Genomic DNA, 18,949 nt, shown 5'->3' with positions numbered 1-18,949 from the left:
TGAAACTCTGTCTGTGCCAAGCTGTTTCCCCATGAAGGTACCCTTCTTAGCCTATTCAAACTCATTTATTTCACTCTAGACTGAGTTATAGGTGCCTTAACCTTCAGCTGGCATGAGCACACATCTTCTTCTGCCCCACCTAATGATTTTAGGACTCAATTGTTTGGAGAAAGAGGAGTTTTTATTTTTTATTTTATTCTTTTTGATAGAAATTGTTCTGAAGTATAATACACATTTCTTATTTTAATAACTCAATCTAAATTACACTTTTTGAAATGATTCTTCAATAAGAGTATCAACCACAATATAGTGATAGAAATGCTACAAGATAGCCCTTGCTTGAATTCCATTTACTAATTTGATGTTTGCCAGGCAGCAAGGTCCTAGAAAGGTAGATGCCATGGAGAATGAAGAGAATGAATACGTGTATTTGACTTGCTAGTCAGGAACACTGTAAACTAATTTTTTGCTGCGTAAATACATAGTTCCTTAGTTTAACTACTGTGGATTAAACCCTCAGCAGATGCTGTCCTTAGAATGAAATGACAGAGTCAAGTCTCTGGGCTTTCAAAGCTTTGTACTGACCTCTGGCCACCTCCTCATTGAAATGTCTGTATCCTAAGAGGCTGTTTCTGAATAGCTAGTTCAGCGACTTCTTCCTTTTTATCTCCATCCTCAAAGCTAAAACCCTTGTCCAGGCTGCCTTCCTATCTCTTCTTGATTACTCGTGCTTCATGTCTTGCTTCAGTTCACTCTGTTCACCCTAAAGAGAAAATAATTCTTCTAAAATGTGTCTCTGGCTTCATGCAGTTCCCCTGGTTCAAGCCCTTTAGTGGCTTGCTATCACCTTAAGTCTGAAAGCCTTACCGTGTTTACAAGGTTGTTAATTTCTGGAACATTTTATGTACTATACATAAAATGGTACTCTGCTTTTCTGCACCAAACATTCTAAAATTTCTGTAGTCATGTAGTGACTCAGATATTTTCATCTGGTTAAATCCTACTCATCTGTCAGGTTTCATTTAAATATTCACTTCCTTTAGAATGCCTTCCCTGAGCTCTCCTAGATGGGTTAGATGCCCCTGCTTTGTGCTCTCAGATTGCCCTGTACTTCACTTATTATGGTGTTTAGCACATCTTCTCTACATTTAACTTATCTTTCAAAGCTTTAAAGGAAAAAAGTCTGTCATTTTGAACCTAAACAACACATGAAACATACAAAGTGCCTGTAAATATTTTTTCAATGATTAATTGAATAATATCAAAGTTAAATTTATGCCAAGAAGTTATTAAAAAGTCAACAAAGGCTATTTTATGATTTTTTTAAAAAGCAGAATCTAGTAAATCTGATTTGGGTTGCAACAAAGTAATGAGTATCACCGTTACACTCTCAAGACGAATGACTGTAACACTGGAAAAGTATGTGAAACAACTATATGCGGGCATTGGACAACAGATAATTCAGGGCTATATACTTTGAGAAAGGAGAAACATAAAAGGTGATTCTGCATTCATTCCAGCTTTCTACCTAGGAACATTTTATAAACTTTGGCACATGGAATTGGAATCCAACAGAGAGCTTGGGCAGAACTGGGCATCGCTAGGCAGATGAAACAAAGATAGGATATTAGATTTGCTAAAGTGACTGGCAGTTGTGGAGCAGAGTACTGAAGTGGGGTTGCTGTGCAGAGATGGTATACCAGAAATCTGCATAAGGATCTTTTGAGTCTTTGGCCAAATACTAAGCTATCCATATAAAGGATAAGATTTAATGAGGGCTAGCAGAGAACAACTACCAAGGTGGGAAGTGGGGCTATGAGCTGAATGTGTATCCTAAAGGTCACACAATGCTGGGAGACATTTGAGTCCTAATAATGCCAGAATGGAGCAGCCTTGTAGAACTCTCCAGTGTTCACTTGAGACCTCAGAAAGGCCCACCCGGCAAATACTGAAACCAAGTTTTGATAGAATCAAGCTGAGTTACCAGTAAATTAACTGGCTGCTAGAACAAAACTCAAGACATTTTAAAGGAAGTCTACACAGTCCAAGCTCTCAATATAGCGTCTACAATGTACAAAATAAGATTTTTAAAATTAATGGGAATATGCAAAAGAAAATGTGATCTATATGTGAGGAGGGAAAAAAGTGAGTAGAAGCAGATCCAGAGATGACAGATTTTGGAATTAGCAGACAAGGATTTTTTTAAAGCTCTGATAGAGAAGCTCAAGGATTAAAGGAAAAGATGGATATAATGTGTGGGAAGACCATCTAAACAGAGTAATAAAGATTATAAAAAAGATCCAAGAAGCTGAATGCATCACAAGCAGCATAAACATACCTGTGTTGCACATTACATTCAAATTGCTCAAAGCTAAAGATAAAATCTTGAAACAAGTGGAGTAAAAAGTAACACATCATGCAGAGGGAAAGAAAAATGAGTATGATTGCTTCTTAGGAAAACCATTTAAGCTTGAAAATAGTGGGACAGCATCTTTAAAGTGCTGGGGAATGAAAATTAAACTTCTGTATCCAGCAAAAATATTCTTTGAAAATTGAAGATAAAATGGAGAACATTTTCATATTTAAAAAAAATGGTAGATGTAATTTGTTACAGACAAGCTTACACTATAATAAGTGTTAAAGGAACTTTTTGAGAGTGAAAAAATGATTGTAAGTTAGTACTACAGTAAAAGCTGCTCTAGGCCACCCTTTACAGACCCTAAAAACAAAGGCTCAGAAGAATCCACCTGTTGCTCAAAAACTTAACCGCATGCCAGAACAAAGTTCAATACTCATTAAAGGAATAAAACAATCTTTCACCCAACAATACAAAATTTACAATAAAAAATTAACAAGCATGCAAAGACGCAGGTAAATAGGACCCATAACCAGAGAAAAATCAATCGTATGAACAGAAATAATAGAATTAGAAGACAAGAACCCTAAAACCTTACTATAAATCTTATAAATATGTTCACAGGTATAAAGGAAAACATAGGCATAATGAGAAAAATGGAAAATAATAAAAGTAAATAGAATAACAGTGTTTTTATATATAATGGTATAAATAGGTTAAAAGTGAAAGGATAGAAAAAATATGCTGTGCCAACTAATGAAAAGAAAACTGAAGTGACCATATTAATACCAGACAAAAGACTTCAGAACTAGGTAAAATGAAACATTTTATGATGATAAGAGGTTAATTTACTGCAAGGACACAAAAATTCTAAATGTAAAACTTCCAAATATATAAGGCAGAAACCTATGGAACAGAAAGGAGAAATACACAAATCTGCAAGTTTAGTTGGAGATTTCAATACACCTCTCAGTAGAGAAACAGAAGAAGTAGATGAAATATCAGTAAGGGTATAGAAAATTTTAACAACATTATTAACCAAGTCAACCTGATTGACATTTATAGGATGTTCCATTGAACGACAGCAGAATGCACATTATTTTCAAGTGCATATGGAACATTTTCCAAGATAGACCAACATTCTGGACCATAAAACAAGTGTGAATACATTTATAAGGAGTAAAGTCATAGATAATGTATTCTGTGACTACACCAGAATTAAACTAGATATCAGTAGCAGAAACAACTGGAAAATCGCCAAATATTGGAAAATTAAGCAGCACACTTCTAAGTATTAAATGGATCATAAAAGGAATCACAAGGGAAATTAGAAAAAAAAACGAATCAAAAGTATAGTATTTAAAAATTTGTGGGATGCAGCTAAATAATGCTTAGAGAGATACTATAGAAAAACAAAAAACCAATCAGTATAATTTGCCACATTAACAGATTAAAAAAGAAATATCACATGAGCATCAATAGATATAGAAAAAGCATTTCAATTTAATACACATTCATGATAAAAACTTGCAGCATAACTAATGGAGGAATATTCATTCCTGAATAATTCAGTCCAGAATCCACTAGGTGTGACCGAGTGAGGAAGGCAACCACAAATACAAACTGTGACAGCCTGGTGGGGGATTGGAGCCCAAGTAAGGAGTCCATGAATTCATACTGATACAAGAAAATGGGAAAAAAACAGAGAAAGTGCAAAGCCCCTTCTTAAAGTAGAATCTTAACTAATATAAAAGGAATAAATAATGAAACTACAAAATTACTATAGGCATACCTTAGATATTGCAGGATAAATTCTAATGGAAGGCTGTTTTGTCTGCATTGAAAATCTGTTGTGTAGTGTAGCTACCTTCATCGATTCTCTTAGCTAGATCTTGTGGATATCTTGCTGCAGCTTCTGCATCAGCGCTTGCTGCTTCACCTTGCACTTTTGTGTTATGGAGATAGCTTCTTTCCTTAAGCCTCTTTAACCAACCATTGCTAGCTTCCAACTTTTTGTTGCAGCTTCTTCCCCTCTTTCAGGCTTCATAGAATTGCAGAGAGCTAGGGCCTTGCTCTGGATTAGGCTTTGGTTTGAGGGAATGTTGTGGCTGGTTTAATCTGTCCCAACCACTAAAACTTTCTCCATATCAGCAATAAGGCTCTGTCACTCTCTTATCATTTGTGTGTTCACTAAAGTAGCACTTTTAATTTTCTTCAAGAACTTTTCTTTTGCCCTCACAACTCAGCTAACTGGTACAAGAGGCCTAACTTTCAGCCTGTTTTGGATTTTGCTGTGCTTTTTTCAACTAAGCTTAATCATTTCTAGCTTTTGATTTAAAACAAGAGCCTTTTGACTCTTCTTTCATTTAAACACTTAGGAGCCATTGTAGGGTTACTAATTGACCTAATTTCCTATCATTGTGTCTTAGGCAATCAGGTTCCAAGTAGAGGGAGAGAGACAGGGGAATGGCAGGTCAGTAAAGCAGCCAGAACACACACATTTATGGATTAAGTTCACATTTTATGTGAGGATGGCTTGTGGCGCACTAAAACAATTACAGAAATAACATCAAAGATCACTGATCACAGATCACTATAACGTATAATAGTAATGAAAAAGTTTGAAATATTGTGAGAATTACTAAAATGTGACACAGAGACAGGAAGTGAGCACATGCTGTTGAGTGAGCACATGTCTAAATGACACCAATAGACTTGCTAGATGCAGGATTGCCATAAACCTCTGTAGATCACAGTAAGATGGGGTATGCCTGTATTTGATAGTTATTATAATAATTCATTCAGGTAGGAAACAGTAGATGCTAAAACTGATAGAAGAAAGTTTGATGAAGTATGGGATAGTTACATGGTCTTCAATCAAGAGATTGAAGTTAGTCTAGGCAACATGGTGAAACCACATCTCTGCACAAAATACAAAAATTAGCTGGGTGTGGTGGTACGCACCTAGAGTCCCAGCTACTTGGGGGTTTGAGACAGGAGGATCGCTTGTGACTCAGAGATTGAGGCTGCAGTGAGCTGTATTCATGCCACTGCACTCCAGCCTGCATGACAAAGCAAGACTCTGTCTCAAAAAAAAAAAAAAAATTGAAGTTAATACCCTCAGTAATGAGATAAATGGAAATAATGTCCTATCTGATGAGATGCAGTAAAAGGAACTCATCCTCACTTGTATAATATTCCTGCCAAAGATATATATATAACCTGGTTCTAGTCATGAGGAAATATTATAAACCCAGATTTTGGGAGATACTCTACAAAATGATGGTCTTTACTTTTCAAAATTGTCAGTCATGAAAGTCAAGGAAAATCTGAGCAACTATTTCATGCTGAAAGAAAATAAAGAGACATAACCACCAAATATGAAGTGTAATTCTGAACTGAATCCTTTTGCTATAAAGGACATACTGGAACAATTGAATTAGGCTATAGAAAAAGAAAAAAACAAATTGTATAATTTGCCACATTAACAGGATAAAGAAGAAAAATTATGTGAACATCAGTAGATACAGAAAAAACATTTCAATGTAATCCTCATTAATGATGAAAACTCTCAGCATAACTAATGGAGGAATAGTTATTCATTCCTGATTAATTCAGTCCAAAAGCCATTAGGTAGGACTGAATGAGGAAGGTATCCACAAAAACTACCCTAGAGATGAAATAGATGATAGAATTAGCAGATAAGAACCTTAAAATATAAATAAAAACAAGCATGAGAAAAATGGAGCACAATAACAACCCAAGTAAAGTAAAAGGAATAACAGTGTTTTTATGTATAACAGTACAGATGGGTTAAAAATAAAAGGTTGGAAAAAATATACTGTGCCAACTAATGAAAAGAGAGCTGAAGTGACTATATTAATATAAGACAAAAGACATTCGAAAAAAGTAGGTGTTTATATGATGTTTGAATGTCTGTTCATTGTTAGTCTTTTAGGTACATACGACGATGGTCGTTTTTACTAGTTTAAGGGAGCATATTAAATTTTTTTCAACAGACTTTAAGCTTTATTTTGTAGATCAGCTTTGGGTTCATAGCAAAATTGAGCAGAAAGTACAGTTTTTTTTACTCCCTACCCCTACACACATAGACTCCTCTACTATTAGCATCTAATTTTTTTGTGGATACTTTGCCTCATTCAAATAATCCAGGATAATCTTTCTACGTTAAGGTCAAGGATTGACACCCTAGTTTCATCTATCATGTTAATTCTCTTTTGTCATGTAATGTAATGTAACATTACATTCTCTTTTGTCATGTAAATGTAATGTGACATTTACAAATTCAAAGGTTTAGAATGGACATCTTTGCAGGACCATTATTTTACATGCCACAGCTGAGTTAATAAGTAATTTATCACATGTTGGAACAACTGGCAAGACTTGAATGGGATTTGTGGACCATGTGGTAGTAATATATCTATGAGTTTCCTGATTTTTGTGGTTGAAAATGTCCTTGTTTTGTAGGAAGTACTGGTGTTCGGATGTCAGATCAGCAACTTACTCTCATGTGATTTGTAAGGCAGGAAAACTATGTATACTGTAGTTCTGTGGATTAGTCCATTTTCACACTGCTGATAAAGATATACCCAAGACTGGGCAGTTTACAAAAGAAAGAGATTTAATGGACTTCAAGTTCCATGTGGCTGGGAAGGCTCACACAATCTTGGCGGAAGGTGAAAGCCATGTCTCACGTGGTGGTAGACAAGAGGAGAGCTTGTGCAGGAAAACTACCCCTTGTAATAAACATCAGATCTCATGAAACTTACTATCACAAGAACAACATAGGAAGGATCTGCCCCCATGATTCCACTATGTCCCACCCATGGGAATTCAAGATGAGATTTGGGTGGGGACACAGCCAAACCATATCAAAACCCTGGTCCCTCCCAAATCTCATGTCCTTATATTTCTTTTTTTTTTTTTTTTTTTTTTTTTTTTTTTTTTTTATGGGGGGGAGGAAGGCAGGAAGGGAGGGAAGAAGGATGGTAGGGAGGAAGGAAGGGATGAAGGAAGGAAAGAAGGGAGGAAGCGGGGAGGGAGGGAGGGAAGGAAGGAAATCAAGCAATGAGAGAAATATTGCCGACCTGGATCTAGAGGTTTACAAGTTGATTTTTTTTTGAGAGAAGGAAAAAAAAAAATAAGTAAAGGAGAGGAAGAAAGAGGAAGAGAAAGAGGGAGAGTACATGGAAATATTGCTTTATTTTGAAAAAAATTGGGTATTATTAATGACCAATCAATGTTTCATTTAAACTTATGGATAGATGTGATGTGGTATTGACAAGAATGTATATTTTGTGTATTTGAAGTGGAGAGCTCTATAAATATTTATTAAGTTTACTTTTTCTGGATCTGAGTTCGAGTCCTTGATATCCTTATTAATTTTCTGTCTCATTGAGTATAAGTCTCTATGTATCTGGGTGTTAGGATCGTTAGCTCTTGTTGTTGCATAGATCCTTTTACCACTATATCTTTGTTGCTTTAAAATCTATTTTATCCGCTACGAGATTTGCAACTCCTGCTTTTTATTTATTTATTATTTATTTTTGCTCTCTATTTGGTTGGTAAATCTTTCTCCATCCCTTTGTTTTAAGTCTTTGTGTATCCTTGCATGTGAAACAGGTCTGGATGTAACATGCCATTGGGTTTTGGCTGTGTCTTTTGATTGGGGGATTTAGTCAATTTAAATTTAGGGTTACTGCCATTTGATGTTGACTGGCTATTTTATCCATTCGTTGGTGTAAATTCTTCTTTATGTTGGTGCTCTTTACTTTTTGGTGTATTTTTAGAAAGGCTAATACTGGTTGTTTCTTTCTGTGTGTAATGCTTCTTTCAGAAGCTCTTGTAAAGCAGGCCTGGTGGTAATAAAATCTCTGAGTTCTTGCTTGTTCATAAAAGATTTTATTTTTCCTTCAGTTGTGAAGCTTAGTTTGGCTGGATATGAAATTCTGGGCTGAAGGTTCTGTTCTTTGAGGATGTTGAATATTGGCCCCCACTCTCTTCTGGCTTGTAGAGTTTCTGCCGAGAGATCTGCTGTGAGTCTGATAGGCTTGCCTTTGTGGGTAACATGACCTTTCTCTCTGGCTGCCCTTAGTATTTTCTCCTTCGTTTCAACCCTGGTGAATCTAACGATTATGTGCCTTGGGGTTGCTCTTCTTGAGGAATATCTTTGTGGTGTTCTCTGTATTACCTGGGGTTGAATGTTGACCTGCTTTGCTAGTTTAGGAAAATTTTCCTGAATAATACCCTGAAGGGTATTTTCCAGCTTGGATTCATTCTCTCCGTTGCATTCAGGTACACCTATCAAACGTAAATTTGGTCTTTTCACATAGTCCCACATTTCTTGGAGACTTTGCTCATTCCTTTTTATCCTTTTTTCTCTAATCTTTTCTTCACGTTTTATTTCATTAAGTTGGACTTTGACCTCTGATATCCCTTCTTCTGCTTGAACAATTCGAGTGTTTAAACGTGTGCATACTTCTTGGAGTTCCTGTATTGTATTCTTCAGTTCCATTAATTCACTCATACTCCTCTCTAAGTTGTCTATTCTCAATAGGATTTCATCAAACCTTTTTTCAAAGTTGCTAGTTTTTTTACGTTGGGCTACAACGTGTTCTTTTAACTCACCAAAGTTTGTTATTATCCATTCCTTGAAGAGTGATTCTGTCATCAGGAGGCGCTCGTTCTCCATCAAGCCTTGTTCCATTGTTGATGTGGAACTGTGATCATCTTTAGAGGGAGAGGCGTTCTGACTTTGAGTATTCTCGGCTTTTTTATGCTGGTTTCTTCCCGTCATTGTAAATTTATCCTCCTGCCGTCTTTGAATTTACCAACTTTCAGATTAGGTCTCTTGAGTGGACATCCAGGTTGTTAGTTCCCAGGGCCAGAGCAGCGGCGTTAAAACTGATGGTGCTTTTCTGCCCAGGATTCTCCTGTCGGGCTTCCTTCTTGTGTCCCTAGTAGGCAACTCTGCCTTCCCGGGGCTCCAAACCTTGGTCAGAAGGGGAACCGGTCCGTTTACTCTGCGCCGAGCGCTGCCGCACCGAAGTGCCGTCACAGCCGCTGGGCCGGGCTCTGGTGTTGTGCTGGGGGCCCTTGTGGGTCCTCCGAACCTGTTTACTCTGCTCCAAGAGCTGCCGCGCCGAGGTGCCCGCGGAACCGCTGCGCCAGCCACGAGAGTCGCGCTGGCCACCCGTGTGTTTCCTCCACTGGGCGATCTTCTGCTCCGTGAGCGACCAGAATTTGTCTGAAAGTGTGGCGTCCTCTAGTTCTCCGCTCCTTCCCTGAGAGCTGCAATCCCGGGATGTTAGCGATCGGCCATCTTGGATCATTCTCCCCATCCCATCTTTTAAAAAGCAAAACAGTCTCTCGTCCTTATATTTCAAAATCAATCGTGCCTTCCCAACAGTCCCCCAAAATCTTAACTCATTTCAGCAAAAACTCAAAAAGTCCACAGTCCAGAGTCTTATCTGAGACAAGGCAAGTGTTTTCTGCCTATGAGTCTGTAAAATCAAAAGCAAGTTAGTTACTTCTTAGATACAGTAGGGATACAGGGATTGGGTAAATACAGCCATTCCAAGTGGGAGAAATTGGCCAAAACAAAGGGGCTACAGGCCTCATGCAAGTCCTAAATTCAGTGGGGAACGCAAATCTTAAAGCTTCAAAATGATCTCCTTTGACTGTGTCTCACATCCAGATCAAAAGAGATGGGCTCCCATGGTCTTGGGCAGCTCTGCCCCAGTGGCATTGCAGGGTATAGTCTCCTTCCTGGCTGCTTTCATAGGCTAGTGTTGAGTGCAGCTTTTCCAGGTGCATAGTGCGTGCTGTCAGTGGAGCTACCATTCTGGGGGAATCTCCCCGTCTGGAGGACAGTGGCCACCTTCTCACAGCTCCACTAGGCAGCCCCTACATAGGAATGCTGAGTGGAGTCTCCAACCCCACATTTCCCTCCCATACTGCCCTAGCAGAGATTTTCCATGAGGGCCTTGCCCTTGCAGCAAACTTCTGCCTGGGTACCCAGGTGTTTCCATACATCCTCTGAAATCTGAAATCTAGGTGGAGGTTCCCAAACCTCAGTTCTTAACTTCTGTGCACCCACAGTCTCAACACCACATGGAAGCTGCCAAGGCTTGGGGCTTCCACTCTCTGAAGCAACAGCCCAAGCTGTACCCTGGCCCTTTTAGTTACGGCTGGAGTGGCTGGAACACTGGGCGCCAAGTGCCTACTACACACAGCAGAGGGACCCTGGGCCTGGCCTACGAAACCATTTTTTCCTCCTAAATCTCCAGGCCTGTGATAGGAGGGGCTGTTGCAGAGATCTCTGACATGCCCCTGGAGACATTTTCCTTATTGTCTTGGTAATTAACATTTGGTTCCTCCTTACTTACGCAAATTTCTGCAGCTGGCTTGAATTTCTTCTCAGAAAATGGGATTTTCTTTTCTATCATGTTGTCAAGCTGTGAATTTTCCAAATTTTATGCTCTGGTTCCCTTTTAAAACTGAATGCCATTAACAGCACCCAGGTCACCTCTTGAGAGCTTTGCTGCTTAGAAATTTCTTTTGCTGGACACCCCAGATCATTTCTCTGAAGTTCAAAGTTCTACACGTTTCTAGGGCAGGGGCAAAATGCTCCCAGTTTCTTTGCTAAAAGAACAAGAGTCACCTTTGCTCCAGTTCCCAACAAGTTCCTTATACATCTGAGACCACCTCAGCCTGGATTTCATTGTCTATATTCTTATCAGCATTTTGGTCAAAGCCATTTAACAAGTTTCTAGGGAGTTCCAAACTTTCCCACATTTTCCTGTCTTCTTCTGAGCCCTCCAAACTGTTCTATCCTCTGCCTATTACTCAGTTCCAAAGTCACTTTCACATTTTCAGATAACTCTAGCAGTGTTCCACTCCTGGTACCAGTTTATTGTATATTTCGTTTTCACACTGCTGATCAAGATATACCTGAGACTGAGGAATTCACAAAAGAAAGAGGTTTAATAGACTTACAGTGCCATGTGGCTGGGGAGGCCTCACAATCATGGCGGAAGGCAAGGAGGCAAGTCACATCTTAGGTGGACAGCAGTAGGCAAAGAGAGCTTGCGCAAACTCCTTATAAAACCATTGGGTTCGTCAGGCGTGATGGCTCAAATCTGTATTCCCAGCATGTTGGGAGGCCAAGGTGGGTGGATCATAAGGTCAGGAGATCAAGACCATCCTGGCCAACATGGTGAAACCCTATCTCTATTAAAAATACAAAAATTAGCTGGGCACGGTGGTGTGTGCCTGTAGTCTCAGCTACTCGGAAGGCTGAGGCAGGAGAATTGCTTGAACCCAGGAGGCGGAGGTTGCAGGGAGTTGAGATTGCACTACTACACTCCATCCTGGCGACAGACTGAGAGTCCGTCTCAAATAAAAAAAATCAAATCTCATGAGACTTATTCACTGTCAGAAGAACAGCATGGGAAAGACCTGGCCCCATTGATTCAGTTACCTCCCACTGGGAGGTAACTGCAATACTTGGAAATTTAGGATGAGATTTGGGTAGAGACAAAGCCAAACCGTATCATTCTACCTTTCTATAAACTTGTGATTTTTAATGATAAAAAACATTTGTGATGCTTAAAGAGATAAAATTCATTTATTTGAAAAATCTGCATACCTGATCTAATGATGGTGAATAAAGGAGGTAGATAATATATCATTTTTATAAATTAATTAAATAGTATTATTTTCTTCTATGTGTTGGATAGAATGTAAAAATGTCACTCACTCAGAATATTTGTCTTTCTTTTCCGTCATTTTGGGCAAGTAAGATTGCTTATGCATTTTTTTCTCTGAACCAACACTCTGGTGCATATTAAAGTAACATAAGTTTTTTCTCTGTTTTCTTTCAAAGGTTGCTCAAGAAACAGATGTGAGAGCCCAGATTCGTCTGCAATTTCGTGATGTCAATGGAGAACTTATAGCTGTACAAAGATCTATGATATGTACTCAGAAAAGCAAAAAGACAGAATTTAAAACTCTGGAAGGAGTCATTACTAGAACAAAGTAGGTGTTTATATGATATTTGAATTTCTGTTCATTTTCAGCCTTTTAGGTCTGTAAATTGGTGGTGGTTTTCTATTGCTTTAAGTTTAGGGGAGCATATTAAATTTTTTTCAACAGACTTTAGACTATTTTTTTAGAGCAATTTTGGGTTTATAGCAAAATTGGGCAGAAAGTACTGAGCTTCCATTTTCTCCCTACCCATACACACGCACACAGACTCCTCCACTATCAACATTTGATTTTTGTGGATACTGTTTATCAGTTAAATAAAATGGTCCCATTAAAGACTTAGCGTTATGTTCCATTCTCTTGAGTAATTTCTGAACAATTGCTGAATGAAAGCACATACTCACTCAAATACAGGTTGAATGAGTAAGAACTTCTAGTGTCATGTGTAAGAATGGGTGAGATGGGAAACAGACAAATAGGAAAGAATGATAAATTGTCCCTTTCAACTATTATTATTCTGTTAGAGGCAGGTATCATTTTCTAATGGGTATGGATTTGGGGATTAGGCTGCCTTAGATTCAAGTCTCTGTCTTTGTTGAGCAAATTACTTGACTGTTCAGCTTCTTCCCTTCCCTTTTATTTGTTTAATTGATTAAGTTGATTCCTTTATTTAACCAATAATGCACATCTACTATGTGCTAGAGGCACTACGCTGGCTTCTCAATCAGATTTTCATCATTGACGTTTTAACACATTCAAGTCTGTCTTAGACCCTGGGATTTCATTCCAAACTCCAATTACTGCCTGTCTCCTTCTTCCCCTTTATAGCCAGTCTTCTCAAAAGAGTTTTTGATGCTGTCTCCATTTCTTTACCTCCTCTTCACTCCAGCTGCAGTCCCATTTGTCCTCTGAAACACCGCTGACTAAAGTTACTAATAACTATTTTTAATTAGGGTAAGGGTACGCAGCTATACAAGTAGACCTAAGAGTGAGCCTCTGTTTATTTCATTTAGGCATTCATTGTCACTGTGCATATCTTAGCAAGATGTTGTCAAGGTTAAGCCAATGCATATAAAATGCTTAATATGTAGTAAGAGTTTATGGATTAGTCTTCTATGACTGCAAAACAAACCACAAACTTAGTGGCATAAACAATACACATTTATTATCTTACACTTCTGTAGTTTAGAAGTCTGAATTGGGTCTCACTGGGCTAAAACCAAGAGGTTAGCAGAGTTATGTTCCTCTGGAGGCTCTAAGGGAGAGTATGTTCCCTTATTCTTTTCGTCTTTTAGAGGCCACCCATGTGTTTTAGCTCATGACCCACTTACTCTCTCTTCAAAACAAGCAGTAGTGACCATAGTTCTTCTCATATCAAATCACTGTGACCTCTTCTGCCTTCTTTTGTCACATTAAAGAACCCATATGATTACATTTGTCCCATCCAAATAATCTAGGATAATTTATTTTGAGGTCAAATGATTAACACCTTAATTTTATCTGTAATCTTAATTCTCTTTTGCTGTGCAATGTAACATTCACAAATTCAAGGGATTAAAATGAGAACATCTTGGAGGACCATTGTTCCATGTACCATAGCGAGTAAATGCTAGTTTATCACTTCTTATTTGAAAATTACTTTTTCTAGACCTTTATGATCCATTGCTGTTCTCTCTATCATAGCTAAAACCTACTTCATTTACCCCATCAATAAAGCTTGGAAGTCTCATTAGGCTTAGTCCTATATCTTTGCCTTTTTTTTTTTGCTCTGTATTTTCTTCCTAGGTAATCACATTCTTATCCATAACTCAGACTATTCTGTGTTCATAGATGACTCACAGATTTATATCTCCAAACCAGACCTCTGTTTCCAGACCCATTTATCCAGGCCTTTTTAACCATCTCTGATTTTTTACCAGTTGTTTCAAAGACAGCTTAGATTTGACATGTCTAAAACCAAACTCACAGTCCTTTCTCTTTGACTTTCCCCCCTTTAAAAACCTGCAACAACCAGGTCTTATGATATGCCTCACCTTGGTGAATGACACCACTATCCATCCAGTGACAAAAAACAAGAACCTAAGTCTTGATACCATCCTTGCTTTCCATATCCAGTCTATTACTAAGACCTGCAGATTTAATCTAAATGTCTCTTGAATCTGTTTCCATTTCTACAACAACCATTCTAGTCCAAGCTACTATGATCTTTCCGTGACCTAATGTGATAACCTATTGATCTATCTGTGTCTATTCTAGTCCTCTACAAAGCATTCTTAGTATATCCAGTGTAATATTTTTTTTTCTTTTTTTTTGAGATGGAGTTTCACTCTTGTTCCCCAGCCTGGAGTGCAATGGCATGGTCTTGGCTCACTGCAACCTCCACCTCCCGGGTTCAAGTGATTCTTCTGCCTCAGCCTCCCAAGTAGCTGGGATTACAGGCATCTTCCACCACACTTGGCTAATTTTTTTGTATTTTTAATGGAGACAGGGTTTCACCATGTTAGGCTGGTCTCAAACTCCTGACCTCAGGTGATCCGCCTGCCTTGGCCTCCCAAAGTGCTGGAATTACAAGTGTGAGCCACTGTGCTTGGCCCAGTATGTTTTCAAAATACAAATTGGAATGTATAAAAAACAGTAAAGACAGATAATGCCTCTGCTCCTTGAAGCAGTCTGTTACTGAAGAAAGAACTCTGTTCTAAGATGTTTTTTAACTTACCTTTGCCTATCTGCTGTTGACTATCATGTTTTGTTTTATTCTTTAAGTCTCTTATTTTAAAGACAATACCACTGTATGTGTTATCTGTAACTATTCTAATTTATTGTATTTAAAAGTCCAAATATGTAAAAAATAAATTCTGGCTTCCTTTCCTGAACAACTTTGTTTTACATATCTTTTCATCTGTGAATGTTAAATAGTTTAAGAGTTATACTTTTTAGCATGATGAAGCCATTTCTAACAGGAGATAGGTGAAGGGCCTTTTTTTTTTTTTTTTAAAGAAGTACAGTATGAATTGATTAAACAACAGATTAGGTACAACTGAAGGTTATTTTATGTATGTTCTTGATTTTCATTTTCTGTAGGCATGGTGAAAAGGTCAGTCTAAGCTCTAAGTGTGCAGAAATTGACCGAGAAATGATCAGTTCTCTTGGGGTTTCCAAGGCTGTGCTAAATAATGTCATTTTCTGTCATCAAGAAGATTCTAATTGGCCTTTAAGTGAAGGAAAGGCTTTGAAGCAAAAGTTTGATGAGATTTTTTCAGCAGCAAGGTTTGTAACCCTTAAAGACTTTGTAGTCCATTAAGTTATTGAACCATGTTTACAATTTGGATGCTTCTTTTTAACAGAAAAAATTTAAAAAGCAGAATGATCATCAATTATTACCTCTCATCCAGCAGCAACCATTGGGCATATTTTCTTTCACTTTCTGTGCATATATTTATTTACCTGATTGACAGTATGAATATAATTTTTTTCACTTGTCATTGTGCCATAGGCATTTTCCAAGTTATTAAAAACTCATTGTAATGGTAATCTTAGTGATAGCATAATATCGCACTGTATGAATATATACTGTAATTTACTTTGCCAGAAATTTGATTTTTATTTTATATCTTCAAAGATACATTAAAGCCTTGGAAACACTTCGGCAAGTACGTCAGACACAAGGTCAGAAAGTAAAGGAATATCAAATGGAACTCAAATATCTGAAGCAAAATAAGGAAAAAGCTTGTGAGATTCGTGATCAGATTACAAGTAAGGAAGCCCAGTTAACATCTTCAAAGGAAATTGTCAAATCCTATGAGAATGAACTTGATCCATTGAAGGTAATTTGATTTTATTTTTAATTGACAAAAATTACATATCTTTATGGTATACAACGTGATGTTTTGATGTAAGTGTTCATTGTGGAATGGCTAAATCAAGCCGTTTAACGTGCATTGCTTCAAATTTTTTTGTGGTGAGAACATTTAAAATCTCTGTTAGCAATTAACATAATGTTATTAACTAAACATAACTAAAGTAATGTTATTAACTAGAGTCATAGTGATATACAGTAGTTAATTTCTTATATACTAAAGAGTAGTCTTTTTTTTTTTTTAACTATGGTAGCATTCACCCCTTATTTGTATATGAAATCGAATGGCATGTATATTTCTTCAGTTATCAGGGAGCTAATGTTTTAGATCTATATTAGTCTTTAAATTGCTCAAAGAGTTTGGATTTGAAAGAAAACAAATTTGTAGCATCATACTAAATTAGTAGTATAGATCACTAGATGTTAAATAGCAATATTATTACCCAAACTTACAGTCCTGTATTAAGATTTTTAAAAAATTTACAGTTCTAGAGAATTTTTAAAATTTGTAGGACATTTTTGAAACATTTAAAAATTATGCAGAATTTGGAATTGATCCATAACATGTTGATATATGTGCAAGTGAATATAGCTTTTTAAACCCCGTGATTTATATGAAGGGCCTACAGGAAATTCCATTCATTCATTTAATAAGCGTTTATAGGGTTCTTCTTTGTGCCAGGGTATACTGTGCTTGGGTACAAAGAGGATTACAACAGCACCCCTGTCCTTAAGGTATTCCCAGTCTGAGTAAGTAAGAGCATTCTTAAAAATGGTTGTTTTCTAGGTTTTAGATAGATTTTCAAAAATCTATTGATTTGGTTTTTAAAAACTCCCCTATAAATACTAGTATAGATCTTTAAATTGCGAAGTAGAAAATATATATATTTTTAACGATGGTCGTGCATAGAAATATATTGCAAGGGCTTCTGGGGTGAGGCAGGACTGAGATGGGCCTTGAAGAATGGGAAGCAATCAAATCAGCAAACTAGAAGACATTTTATATATGTTTGTATTTATTTTGACTTTTCTTTTAAAAGTAACATATGCCTACGGTGAAGAAGTTATTATGTGAAAAGTAAAAGATACTCTCCATTTCTCATCTCTGACCTTCCAGAGTATATTCTACCTGCAGCTTTTTTTAACTGCATGCATACAGTATATACAAACATTCATTTGTATTTATGTATATATTTACATGTACAAGCTTAAACAGAACAGGATTGTGAGAGGAAGAGTATGTGTTAAGTAAATCTATATAAAAGGAGTAAATGATCAATATGAATCGGGGTCAGATTATAGAGAGCTAATGCATTTCAGACTTAGTTCAATAGAAGAATGGAAGAGTATGTTACATTTTAGGATGAGTTGTCCTGGCAACTCTGTGTGGGTACTGTGGTAGTTACTAAGATACTGGAAAATATTTTTTTTCTTCTTCTTTCCCCCATCCCCTACTCCACATTTTATTTTCTTGAGAAGCATCCTGGTTGGAGAGATGACAAACGTATGTAATGGTAAGGCAGAAAAAAAAACAAGACCTGTAGGAGCTCTGAGGATAAAGGAAGAGAATTTTTGTCTGAGGTAGCCAGAGAGGATTTCATAGGACTGAATTTGGCCATGAATTCATTGATCATAAATGAGTGGGTCATTCATTGGAGACATAGAGACCGTAAAATGCAAGCTGTCTTTGAACACTATCAAGGAAATACATATTATTGAAAAGAAGCATTTATGTTGGAAATGATATCAAGGAAGGGCTAAATGATTAATACCCAGGATTTAGTGAGTGGTGCCAAGATTCTAACCAAGGCTGTAGCAGAGGTTGAGGTATTTATGTACTTTTTGTGTTTAATTGTGAGTAATTCTCCAAGGGTTTAATATTTTTTGCTGTATCCTCAGAGCCTAGCCTAGTGCCTGGCACATAGCAGGTGGTTCAATAAATATTTATAAAGTAGATGACTTCCAAAGTCCTTTTTTAGCTCTGACTTGTGAAGGTTCTTCTCTTCATAGAACCCAGATAAAGTTTGGGTTCACCTTCCCAGAAAAGACTGCTTCCTTTCAACCTTGCACTGGAATTCATCCTTTCCCATTTTTACTGATTCCCTCCATCTTCAGGAATTCTCACTCTCATAAATGACTTTATTACAATCCCACCATATCCTGCCCTCTTTTTTTGGCCTACTTGGATCTGTTTTACTTTCTTGCCTTAAATGGAAATTGCTAGAGGAATATGTTTCTAATTTTTTTTTTCTATATACAAGTTCATGGTCCTTTTATACTTGATAGCCCAGTGGCTCTATTTTTTGGTCTCATTTCACACAGACACCCAAGCTTTAAACACTTGGCTGTTTTTGTTGTTGTTGTCTGTTGGCTTGTCTTAGTTCCTTTTACTAGGTGAGTACTCTGGGGATAGAACTTACGTTTTGTGTTCTGAGATTAGAACCAAAACACAGATGTCAAAGAAGAAATCCAGGGGATCATCTGGTGACTGACTGGATTTATGGAATGAAGCAGGTAGAGGTGTCATGAAAGATCCAAGTCTAGATGTTTATCATAATGTTTGTGCTACCAAGAGGCAATGAAAACACTGATGGAGAGAAACTGAGCACTTTACAGAGTATCATAGCGGAGCTGTCAGTATTCATTGCTCTTAAGTATCCATTCAGTTCTCTTTGTTAGAAAATAAGTACAGAATTTTTTTTTCCACAAGTGGTGCATATGGTCTCATT

General features: G+C 37.3%; 1 protein-coding gene across 2 annotated transcripts in view; it reads left to right on the top strand.

Moving 5' to 3' along the window:
* RAD50 (RAD50 double strand break repair protein) overlaps positions 1-18,949 on the top strand; it is a 97,414-nt gene that overhangs the window by 9,776 nt on the left and 68,689 nt on the right. For both annotated transcript variants that reach the window (XM_035290883.2, XM_035290882.2), the window contains exons 3-5: positions 12,264-12,415; positions 15,446-15,631; positions 15,984-16,188. In XM_035290883.2, the coding sequence (XP_035146774.2) occupies positions 12,348-12,415; positions 15,446-15,631; positions 15,984-16,188 (459 nt within the window). In that variant the 5' untranslated portion in view covers positions 12,264-12,347. The remainder of the gene's footprint in view (positions 1-12,263; positions 12,416-15,445; positions 15,632-15,983; positions 16,189-18,949) is intronic.

This window comes from Callithrix jacchus, chromosome 2 (genome assembly GCF_049354715.1).
Source record: "Callithrix jacchus isolate 240 chromosome 2, calJac240_pri, whole genome shotgun sequence".
In the NCBI taxonomy this organism is placed as follows: domain Eukaryota; kingdom Metazoa; phylum Chordata; class Mammalia; order Primates; family Cebidae; genus Callithrix; species Callithrix jacchus.
The sequence above is the reverse complement of the archived record's forward strand: the minus strand, read 5'-3'. Positions and strand labels throughout refer to the sequence as shown.